Source organism: Plectropomus leopardus, chromosome 9 (assembly GCF_008729295.1).
Source record: "Plectropomus leopardus isolate mb chromosome 9, YSFRI_Pleo_2.0, whole genome shotgun sequence".
NCBI classification, from domain to species: Eukaryota; Metazoa; Chordata; class Actinopteri; order Perciformes; family Serranidae; genus Plectropomus; species Plectropomus leopardus.
In genome coordinates this window covers 29,154,469-29,167,453 of record NC_056471.1, presented here as the reverse complement: position 1 = coordinate 29,167,453, position 12,985 = coordinate 29,154,469, and the positions used below count along the sequence as shown (strand labels likewise).

The 12,985-nt window shown below is 37.2% G+C and overlaps 1 protein-coding gene across 1 annotated transcript in view; it reads left to right on the top strand.

The window, feature by feature from the left end:
• Positions 1-12,589, top strand: part of fstl5 (follistatin-like 5) — a 276,477-nt gene extending 263,888 nt beyond the window's left edge. Inside the window, exon 17 of the mRNA XM_042492899.1 lies at positions 12,328-12,589. Within this exon, the coding sequence (XP_042348833.1) occupies positions 12,328-12,589 (262 nt within the window). The remainder of the gene's footprint in view (positions 1-12,327) is intronic.
• Positions 12,590-12,985: the final 396 nt, after the last annotated feature.

Genomic DNA, 12,985 nt, shown 5'->3' with positions numbered 1-12,985 from the left:
AACTCTTGTAATTTTAGTTTACCCATCCCCAACTTTTCCTGTGCCTTCAAGGAAAATTCCCCTCCATCAGAGGAATTAGCTTAATTATTCCCAGTGTGACGAAATAGATATATATATATATATAAATATATATATATGTACATATATAAACTGTATATGTCTGGATTAACTCTTGTAATTTTAGTTTACCCATCCCCAACTTTTCCTGTGCCTTCAAGGAAAATTCCCCTCCATCAGAGGAATTAGCTTAATTATTCCCAGTGTGACTGCAGACTACACCTCTTCCTTTGACCCCTTCATTTGTGGTGAGCGTGGTTCCTCACAAATCTACCGCTCTTGTCTATCCGTCCGTCCGACGCTGCCGATTCAGTCTAATTAAAACGAGCCCTCGCTGTGATCTCATCCTGTTTGAAGAGGAGGCCGAGAGACTGAGTGGTTCATTATGGTTTGTGCGCTCTGTAACCTTTGATCCAGAATTATAACCAGCGTCGGAAGGTTTTGAATGATCTCTATATTGTTTTTCCTTTTTAGTCCAAAGCTGAAAAATTAAGGTCAGTTGCAACGTTAGTTAAATTGTACCAGCTTTATACACGACACATTGTGAGATTTAACGTATTTGGAAATATTCCTTAGCAATGAGTCAATAGAGCACTTGTGTGTGAAGAAAATCATAACTTTAATATCCCTGGACCAAAAAAAAAAAAACTTATGAAGAGCATCTTAGAGTGTGATAAAGTGAACCGTTGAAAAACATGCATTGTCTGCTCTGTTTGACAGCGTCTTTCACGTGGATGTTTTAATGTGAAGTAATGATGAGCTAGCACTGGGGAGAGGGGTAGTTATATTGTGTAAAGGGTCATTGAGGCTATGAATATGAAAAACAACTCTTTCTGAACGCTCCTGCAGTACACACGTAGCTGGCGAGTCAATGAAACAGTTTCCTAGCTGGACACATTTCTATGCATTTTCACCCTAGCACTCTATGACTCTGTGAATCACAACGGGCAACTGTATCTCAAATTTAGTAAGAACTTTTGATGTGTACAGATTATATAAAGTCATTCTGTCTTTCCTGTTAAATCTTACCCCTATATATTTTGATTTTAATATCAGCCACATTATTTTCAAACCTTTAAACCTGACTGTATTACTGATGATGATGACCTCTGACCTTTTCTCTCTATTTATGTTCTGTACATAGCGGCTGACTGTGACTCCATCAGTTTTCCATTTAATGTACAGATTTACGCAGGTTCTGTTTATAATCAACACTCCTTTTTAAGAAATGAAAACAAAACACACAACTGTCATTAACAGCATCTTGTACCCCGAGCACATTGTGATCACAAACACCGCTTTCACCTCCATATAGCCATGTCTTGTATGTTCCTTCATGTGATTGTTATTTATATAGAGAAAACACGCTTGTCATTTTATCCAACAATAAAATCTAGACCATGAAAAAACTGTAATGTCTTTTTTCACCATTAAAGCAATCTTATAGATGCTGGTTCACAGAGAAAATTCAAACATTGACAGGTTTCCTTTAGGAGTTCAAGCAGCCTGTTGCCAATTATTATGCTAAAAGAAAAGCTACAAGAACAAGGTCAAAACTCTGTTGTCCCTTTGGGTATATTTATCTTGTAGCAAGGCGTGCAGTATAATCTATGATTATAATATGGGAGAAAGGAAATAAAACTGTAAGACAAAAGGATCTGTAAAATGAAAACTGAATAATTACAAATGACAAACAATGTCATAGAATAAAGTTGCATAAAAATGACAAAATTCGTCATAGTATACTGTTGTCAAAAATCATAAAAAAAACATTATTGTATGGTAAATCATCAAAAATGATGAAAAAATATCATAGTAAAGTATGTCTTAAAAAACAATGACGAAACATTAGTGTAGTATATCGTCAAAAATCGTAGTCATAGTATAGTATGTCCTCAAAACCATGACAAAACGTCATAGTACAGTACTTCCTCAAGAATCATGACAGAACATCACAGTACACTAGGTCGTCAAAAATTATGAAAAACAATCGTGGCATTGGAATTTCATAGTATAATAAGTCGATGAAAAAATGTCATAGTATGTCTTCAAAATTTATATAAAATCATCACAGTATATTATGTTCATCAAAAACCATGAAAAAGGGTTAAAAACATCATAGTGTAGTATGTCATCAAAAATCATGAAAGAAAAACATCAGAATCAGAATCTAGTTTTATTGCCAAGTACATTTACATATACAAAGAATGTGACTTGGTGTTTTGGTGCAACAAAAATATATATATGTAAAATGCCAAAATAAAATATGGACACAAAAAGGTATGTACAAAAGGTGCAATGGAGGGATTGTACAATTTATCAGAAGTATAGTTACAGTGCAAATACCTTAATAATATGGTATGTCATCAAAACTCATGAAAAACTGTCACTGGATGGTATGTTGTAAAAAATCATAAAAAAAAACTGTCATCTTAGGTTGTCAAAAATCATGAATAAACATCATAGTATAGTATGTCATCAGAAATAATTAAAAACAAAAAAATGTAGCATGCTGCAAAATTCCTGAAAAAAAGTCATAGCATTGTATGTTTTTTAACATCAAAAAATTGCATGTCATCCTCTCTCTCCCTCTTACAAACTTAAGCTTTCATTTCTACAATAAAGGCAAAAGCCACAAAAATAATCTTTAGAGAAAAAAATCATGAAAAACAACACAGTATAATATGAAAAAAAACTCATATTATATTATGTTCTAAAAAATCATGGAAAAATTTCACAGTTTAGTAAATCATCAAAAATCAGGAAAAAAATGTTGTCAAACATACTTAAAAAATCATACCAACAAAAATATCATCAAATGTCATATTATACTATGTCATCCAATCCCCAAAAAACCATCATCATATAGTATACATCTCGAAAATATCATAAAAAAGCTATAGTATCATATGTTAAAAAATCTAAAACATCAGTATATTCAAAATATCCTAAAACAGTCATATTAAAAAAAAGTCACAGTACATTGTCCAAAATATCATAACTCAGAGTATAGTCTGTAGTCCAAAATATAAAATATAACATAACATCATAGTTTAGTCAGTCTTCAAAAATTTCTTAAAAACATCATAGTAAAGTATGGCGTCCAAAATATGATAAAAATGTCATAGGATAGTACGTCAAAATGTCACAGTATTGTATTCTGGAAAAAATCTTTATTATTATCTTTATTTTGTATTCTGGAAAAAATATGTCCAAAAACTTGCAAAAAAGTTATAGTGCATTATGTCGAAAAAGTCATAGTATAGTATGTCAAAAACAAAACCCAAAAAACAGACCCAGAATACGCTGGAGAGATTACATATGTCGTCTGTCCTGGGAACGCCTCGGGTCCCTCAAGAGCAGCTGGAAAGCGTCGCCTGGAAGAGGAACATCTGGAGCGCATTGCTTTGTCTGCTGTCCCCGCGACCCAGCCTCGGATAAGAACAAGCAGACGAGAACAGATGCATGGATGGATAGGATGTCAAAAAAAAGGTGGAAAAAAAGTTGTGGTACAGTATGTTGACAAAAGTCATTCTATAGTATGTTGGAAAAAGTGGAAAAACAGTCATAGTATAGTATGTCGGAAAAAAATGCTAAATAAGTCACAGCATAGTATAACAAAAACAAGTGCAAGAAAGTCAGAGTATATCATGTTGAAAAAAGTCACAGACATGCTGCCATTTAGCAGCAGGAATAAATTAAAAACATCGTTTATCAAATTAATATCCTTGAAAGACAAATCAAGTGCATCATCAATAAAATGTCATTTTCCTCTCAAGGATTTGTGTTCGAGCGCGATTTCTCTGCTACAAACATTCAATGTGGTTTTTTTCCGCGCTTTCTGTCGGTGTATTATTTTCCCCTCTGGGTTTATTCATCTTAAAAATGTATACGGCTGCAGTTGGCATCAGGTGTTTTGGATAAAAGGATCCTCCAAACTGCATAAGGCCACGCACTTATCTTTGAAATCCATGTGGAGAGGCACTTCCATCTGAACAACCCCTGCATCAGATAAGCTTCTTCCACTGATAATGAAAACCGACCGCATTCAGCCACATCTATGACAAAGGAGAACATGTTCTCATATTTTCTGCTTCCACTTTATTTACTTTATGATTCATAGATGGTGAAGATCTGGACATGCCACTGAGACTAAAACATTTAGTTTGATTTGTTCCGTACACTGTTCAGATTATTTGTTTAATCACATCACAATTAACCACATGCCATCTTCAAATTTTCTTACTCATTTGAAAAACAGTGAAACCCCAAGTTATAATCAATCATATAAGCTTGCAAATCTTTGCTTTTGAAAAACAGAAATTATTGGACGCTAGAAATACTGCCACACAGTCGCATGTCTCCGCAAACCAGTCAAGTTACAATAACGGTTTACAGTCCATCTGTACAATCACCACAGTTTCAAGGTCGACACCCAAAATTAGTGTCACCAGTTTAGTACCTGAACAAATGTCCTTTTCCTTTTCTTCTGTTTCTGAGATATGATGCCGAGCATTATGAGGACCTTTGACCCCTTGGATATAAAAGTACTTCATCATTTTATCCTATATTTCTGTGAAATCGGAGTGTATAAATTCTTCAGCTATGGCCAAAAAAAACGCAAACATGTTTTACGGGGTCTTAGTGACACTGACCACCAAAATCAAATCAGTTAGTCCTCGAGTCCACTTGGAGATTTGTGCCAAATTTGAGAAAAAATACTTCAAGGTGAGACATCACGTTCACAATAATCCGACAGACAAGGCCAACCGACGGTCAACCCAAAAACATAATGCCTTCAGCCACGGCTCTCACCAGAATGGAGGCAAAATTCGAGCACGATCAATAACTTGTCAAAGCTGCTAAATTGCTCGCTGCTGCTGCAGCAGATACATCTGTATTAAAGCACTAAAGGCACCGTTTGTTACCAAATTTAAGCAAAAGAACAGAAGTATTATCTTTTTAAAAAACAAAACAACATACAGCTTAAGTATCAGTAAGTAAATGTACTGAACTGAGTACAAAATAGGCCCCTGCAGAGAGTTATATTATGATACATTACATAAGTAGATTATTATTATGAATGCATCAGCAACATGAAGTTTTACTGCTGTCATTAGTGGAGCTAATTTACACTGCTTTTACAGTAGGATCATATGTTTTGTCTTAATCTGCACTAAAGCTGCCAGGAAAATGTAATAAATGCAGTAAGAAGTAAATAATAGATCCCGTAAAATGTGCAGACGTAAAGGGGGAAAAGAAAGACGGATATCAGTAAAGCAGCATGAATTGTATGTTTACTTTTTCGTGCAGCAGTATAAATACAGTATATGTATATTAAAGCCTTTCAAGCAACTTATGTTGCTGATAACATGCGTTCAGTTATTCACCGCAGATCAACGGAGCCAAAGCTTCGGTACAAAAGTGTGCAGTCTGTTCCCATGATCACCGTGCCCCCCTGCGCTCCTGATAAACGCTCCCTAATGCATTCCTCCCCCCACTGCTCCCAATTTATATTCATCTCTGAGTCACACAGGCTGGTAGTTTATATTAATATTCTTCCTTACAGAATCCCCTTTAATAAAACAGCCATGTGAATAGAAAAGAGGTCCTGGCAGTTCCTTAATTATCTAATGTCAGTCCTTTATCTTCTCCCGGTCACATGGGAGGGCCTCGGACTCCACCCCACCACACACTCGCCTCCATCAAGAGAATTTAGCACCACACTCTGCCTCTCTCTATTATTCCATTCATAAGGCGAGCAGCGTAATCATGCCGCTGGCTCCTTAATCATGTTGCCGGGGGCTGCCAACAGTACAACCTCTCTGCTCCATCCATACTGAGGCACCTGATGACTGATTGAGGCCACTGGTGGAGCTGCACCCTGTGACGGTTGTAGGTCCTCATCCTGTCTGCTCTCTCTCTCTCTCTCTGCCTCCTGAATAATCAGCGTAAACGTCTCTGTGGTGGTGGAGGGAGCAGTTTGAAAATAGATTTTCTATCAGGGACAGAGGCCTGCCTCAACTGCAGCGTGTACCTCTCATGTAAATATAAAAGAGTTTTAATTATACTAAAAAACATGGGCTTTGGATAAATTACCGGATGTCTTGATGTCTGTCGGGTGAGTATTTAATTTACTGATTAATCTGTCAATGTTTTGAGATGATAGGAAATAGTGTAAAAAAATATCATCGCATCCCAGTGTGATGCCTTCAGATTACTTGTTTCATTTGACCAACAATCCAAAAAACCCAAAGATATTTAACTGACACTAATACAGAACAAAGTAAGAGTCTACAGGCATCCACCAGTTCTTAGGCAGCGTGGTGATTTGAGCTAAAAAACGACATTATCAAGCTTACAACAACAATACTAACAAGCTGATGTGAAGCAGGTACAACATGTCTTCATATCTAAACAATAAAACAGGTAATTTGCCGATGACTCCCAAAACGACACCCTTAAAATGACATATCTCATTGGAGAGCGGCAGCAGTAAGTGTATGTACATGTTACAGCTGCAAAATTGTGGTTGACTTTGTCAAACGGTTAAAGTAAAGCACAAAAACTACGCGGTTAGCTTTCAGTCACAACAGTATTTGGTTTGGTTTGGAAAAACAATGATAGTTTGGGTTCAAACAAGTATGATTGTTATGTAATTAAAGTACAACATCGGCTACTTATGTGGCTTAAAGTCAATGCCGACGTCCAGTTTTAAAGGAGACAAAAACAGCAGTCTCATGGGTCAAAGTCCTGTGTCTGTTTGACTAATTCATCTAAGCAGACCTACTACGTTGTTAGCTGACTTCATAATTTGCTTCCGTTATAATTAACATCCACTAAGCGTTGCTGCCTAACAATTTAATAAATATGGGTTGTAATAAGCTGCATCCAAAGATAACCTATCGGCCATTTTTTGTGGGAGGACAAGTTGAGCAGGTATAATCTTTACCATCTTAGTTTAGTTATTTAGCATGCTAACACAGCTGAGACTGGAGAGAATGTCATAAGTTTTGCATAAATTAAGTTGTTAACCAAAGTATTGAACAAATCATATTTTGATCCACATTTAAAGCAGCAGTGTGCATCTATTAGTTTATTTTGGATTCTGATCCCTAGGTCGTCAAATACTGATGCCTTTGGTTGATGGTCGGACTGAAGCACCAACCCAAAACGTTGGCATTTGGTGACGTGGAAATGAGACTCAACAATCAACTAAAAGTTGCATAATGTTGCTTTAACCACTTTACCAAATTTACTGAAATTTTAACCTTCAGTTTTCAAGACATTTCCATCAAAATCACAAATGTAACTCTGAAGTCAGCAGGATACACGATCTGCGAACCATTGATATCTGTATATGTAGCATAAATCCATCAAGTAGCTATTGCACAGCAGAAGTAAAAACTTTTTTTTTGATCCTCTTAACTATTCCTTCACTGCAACCAAAACCTCAAAGTCATCAAGATAATTCCTCCAATCTGCAACAAGTTTCATGTTAATCTAGACCAAACAACTGTGGCCAACCTGCCAACTGACAGCCGTGAAAAGCTAGAACAGCAAATAGTTAATTTTTTTATATATTAAAGGACTTGAACTATTTGTTTGATGTTTATTGAGCAAAAACTCCAAACATTTACTTCCCTCAAAGATATTCAGTAATCAGTATTGTGGAGAGACGATTTTCTGTTGATTGACTGAACAATTCATTAATTAACTGTTTTTGCTCTGTTGCACTTCATTAAGCTAAACAAGTATTTTAACCTCAGTCGCTGTCAAGGTGTTTTCTGTTGAAACACTTATCAAGTAATCCAAATTTCAGCACAACTCTTGTATTTAAATTTGTATAACTGAGAATTGTTAATCAAATCACTTCATTAGTCCTGAGTATAAAATTTAAAACTCGACCTCCTCTCAGTTTTGGCCTCGCTCAGCAGATGGGATTTTTTTTAGGGGTTTTCACTCATTAAGCCTGAGTTTCGTGGTCCATCAGGGAGTTCTGGACACCTGAATGTGCAATAACTCAACTTTTTAAAGGTCATTTGGTAAATATTTCACAATTTAAGTCACTGGAATATGCTGACAGGAGATGCTGAATAGTTCTATGATTTTATTTGTTGTTTTTAATAATATTCATATGAATTTGGATGAGTTTTTTATCTGCAAAAACTGGACATATGGTATGGCAGCAGCCCAGGATGTGGTTTAAGGTGCTGACAGCAGGCACCTCATCCCCTTTAGCTGTCCTATTGTCATGCTGAGCTGGCTGTCATGACACCGAGGCCGAAGGACGCCCGTGGACACTCAGCAGTGACGGGGACGCAGGCGGAGTCCTGTCATCCAGACACAGCCGACTGATCCCATCCTGATAGTGCCCAGGTCGACCATGACAGGAGCAAGCACCTCCGCTTAGCATGCACCTTGTCTGTCCTTTTGCTGTTCAGTGTGCTGCGAAAAGGCAGCGGAGGGAGTGCTCCTCAAGGTCGACCCGAGATGGAAAAATATTTAAACCCGGAGGTCTTCCTTGACTGTTTTCACACCTTTCCACATTTTGCCCGAGTCTGGAGTTTAACATCAGTGCTGTCAGACCGTAAATTCACAAACACAGCACTGTGTTCATTTCCGTCCCGCTGTATTGTCCTGTAGGGTTTTTATTCTCAACCACATGATTCATCCTGAACGCAGCTGGCACGATCTGTCTGTTTCACTCTTCCATGAACCAGAATGTGAAAAGAAAATCCAATATTTTGTCTTTGAGTAGGTTTCAACAGATTCAGCCTCTTCACATCTCGTACACATCTTATTTGTTGATTCACAGGATGTCACGCCATCGTGGAACAAATCTGAGTGGCCCATTACATTCACTGCAGCGTGTTTATTTCACATCAGAGCTGCAGGAATTAGTAGATGAGACACAGAATACTAATAATACTAATAATACAGAATAACAATAATAAGGTTCGAGCTTTTTAAATTTTTTGAATTTTCTGTTTTTTTCTATGACAGCAAACTGTTTCTTTTTGGATTTTGGACGACTAGACATTTCGGAAGTCACCATGGGCTCTGGGAACTTGTGCTGAAAACCTTACATTTACATCAGAATTTCACAATTTTTTCAACAAAAATTTATTTTCTCAACCAAATAATCTATTGTAATGTGTAGATAAATTTAATTTTAAAAAAACTATTTGAGAAACTGATTTGCAGAACTATTCAACATGACTAATGGATATGAGGCAGTATTTAAGCATCTTTTAAAATAGATTTCTGCACACTTTTTTAGAGATTTAACCCACTGAGGGGCTTGGTATCAATCCTAAATGTGCCCAAAAGGTTTGAGTATCACAATCTGTCACTTATATCATTTGTTAAATCTAATGAAAGTTTTGTAGAACAACACATTCATGTTTCTAAGGTAAGTTGCTTTGGTACCTTCACAGAAACTCAAAAATCGCATTGGTGTGGCATCGAAGAATTTCAGACTATTATTATTTTGAATTATATCGGTTTAATGTAGGGTAAGTATTTATTAAACTGCAAGTTATTTTCCATTTACTTGATTAGAGGTGCAATTGGTGATTCTGATCAAATACACTTTTTATCAAATTTAACAAATAACTCCTCACGGTCCACTAGCTGCCCATTCTGTATGTTTGCTGCAAAAAAATCTGTTGTCTCTACACAGACCTGACTCTTTAACACTTAAAGAACTGCTCGCCATCATGAACAATGCTGAGCACCCCCTCCACCGCACACTGGACCGACAGCGGAGCACCTTCTCCGACAGACTGATTCAGCTTCGCTGTCGAAAGGACAGATACAGGAAATCTTTCCTGCCACAAGCCATCCACCTGTACAATAACTCACCTCTGTCTGCGCTTTAAACTCCGGTCTTAGCTCCATGTCACTCTACACTGCTGACTTTATTTTTATTTATTCAGATACTGTTCCGCACTTTACACATGTATATATGAATATATGTACAGTCTCTTAGTTTTTAGTTTTTTTTTAAGCGTATTCCTTTATATTCTATTAATAATGTGTGCTCTTTATTCTCTTGTTCTTACTGCATGGCGCTGCTACACCCCAATTTCTCAGTTTTGAGATCAATAAAGTATATCTATCTATCTATCTATCTATCTAAATGGAAAACAAAGTGACTCAGACCAAACAACACAACAATATTTAGCAACAGAGGGACAGTAAATCTGACACGTTACCATGCTGAACTCCACAGCACATTGCCAACAAAATGCAAATTACTGACTCCACCTTTAATTTGTCTATAAAATGACAGAACCAGCAAAACATTTCCAACACAATTTCCTAGATCCAAAATTCAGTTCAAAACCCCCAAAATGTTTAGTTTACTACAATGTTAGGCACTGATAAGCAGAAAATCCCCACATTTTAGAAGATTAAGCATTAAAATATTTGGTACTTTGCCTCATAAAATAATCAATTATTTTTCTGTTGATTACAATTAATCAACAAAATAAAAAGTTGAAAAACACTACCAGAGAAGCAACATGAATTTGGAGCTTGTTTTACACTAAATAATATTAATTATTCACTTAAATATTACTAGTGATAATTATTTTTCAACATAAAACCACATGTATTCCCTCTCTGCATCTTCAGGCTTCAACCAGAGAAAAACTTTAAGATCCAGAATAGCCTCAAATTAAAATTATAATTTTCTTTTGCCTAACGTCTGTCTCGACTCCTTTGAACATGAAGCCTTTGAACCGTCTGCTACAAAACAGACTTAGCCTGCAGTTTCAACCCAAATTTACCCCAAAATATGGGCTTGTTCTGGACCTTGAGTCCTAAAAAAGCATGAAATGACCATCAAATTACAGCAAAAACGCTCTGCAGCATATTCAAATAGGAATTTGAGGCCAAATGATTGAATCGTGCTTCTGTATCTCATCGGTGCAGAGCTCTGACAGTGAAATCCAGCTGAGATGTTTGTGTGAAATAAGGTTGATCTGTGTGAGCTGTCTATACGTTGGTACACTGCTATGAATCTGTTTGATTTGTTTACTTGGATGTTTTCAGGCGAAGTCTTTGATGTTAGATTTTCTGTGAAAGTGAAACTCTTTTGTTTATTCAGCCATGGAGGATTATTCCTGTTCATGCTAATTATCAGACTCTTTAATTTTTGGAGCAGGAAAAACATCCTGTGAATCTACAGATTTTTTTCTTTTACAAAACAGATATCTTGAAGTTGAACTGAAATTTCCTCTCAATTTTTGTTCAAGTTAATATAAATTATAATAGTACTACATGTTCATTCATGATGTGTTTGTGGAAACAGCTGCTATGCTTCGAGCATTTTGTTGGGCTAAACTTCCCATGGCAACAAGTGATTGATACTTCAGAGCCGACTTTGCAAGGAGACGGAAGATGTTGTTTTGTTGTTTGTTAAAAGAAGTTGCTAAAAAGGGTCTTTAAAGACGCCAAATCTAACAAGAAAATCAAAGTGTTTGAATTGAAGGGATATTACAAACAACTTTTATGGACTGGTCACACAGATATAACACCAACATTTCACGTGGCATCACTAGTCGGCAACAAAAAATCAGGGTGGGCATCAGTGCATTTAGTGAGTTGTAGTTTTCTACCTCTTCAAGAAAAGCAATAAATGCCATAATGCTTTTTCTCCATTTTCTCTGGTTATGTACCAGCAATTTCAAAAGTATTTGCATCTCTCTACTGCATAGGCAGAACGGTTTTATGAAAAAGGCAATCTTTCTAGCAGTAAAGCACTTGAAGTGTATAAGAGGCGGCTGCAGCTCAGGTGGTAGAGTGGGTCATCCACTAACTGGAAGGTCGGCGCTTTGAGTGATCAGACGTCTACAAAAGCGCTGTACAGGTGCAGGTGAATTTACCATAATTGAAAAAAGAAAAAAATCAAGGATATAGAGAATATACTGATTTCTCAGCAAAAAAATGACTTACCTTCAGTTTTACTCTGAATATCTGTATGAACTGGTTGCAAATTAAATCCCTTTTTATCTTTTATCAGACATTAATAGACCTTTAGCGTCTATCATCTATGGGACTGTCCATCTTGACCCAGCAGCCTTCAGACCACACTGTGGTCTGAAGGCTTTGCAGAAAGCAACCAGCAGAGTGAAATGTCAGACTGCAGTGAAACCTGCTGCTGCATGCTCTGCTTCAAGCGTTCCTCATTTCCATTTGGGCAGTAAAAACCTATGAAATGTGTTCATCGTTTCACAAATCATGGAAGATCTCCATCTTCAGATGTCTCTCTCCACTAGAGCAGGAGGACATCTTTACACCCAGACCCCAGCAGATCGGGCCGTTGGCCAGCCGGCAGTCATTAGCAGAAATTTACTTCTTGCTGCCTGCCGCTGCCGAGCGGAGGACCAGATGTGATGCCCGTCTCCTGGGTTGCCAAACACAGCGAGACGCATCCTGCACCGGGGGAAAGCTTTCTAGAGAGCAGCTCTATCACTGCCAGGAGGAAACATTGCACAGTTCTCTCCAGCTTGACGGCTCTTAGCCAAAGAGCCAGCTGTTGAGAGGGGAAGTCTGAGTGCACGGTGAAGAAGAAGTCCTGTGGTTTTAAGGCCGAGAGGGACTTCTCCAAAACGTAAAACCCTCCAGTGAAGAGACTGTAGAAGTCAATTCACTGATATTCACCATTGTTGTTTCCACTCTATCTCTATTTCTGCACGTTTTATAAAAGATACTTTCTTGTGCCCCTGTTGAGTGAGTAAAGCTACAGAGGTGTGAATATAGACATGCATCTCTTCTAAAACCACACATAAAGCCTACTAATGTGCTTTTGGGCAAAATTCAATTGTGTCCCTAATAAGGATGCTATGCAGGCTTGGTTGTCTTTTCTTAAATGTCAAAGTCATGCTGAATGTTTTCCAGTTAAAGGCTGCATCATTGA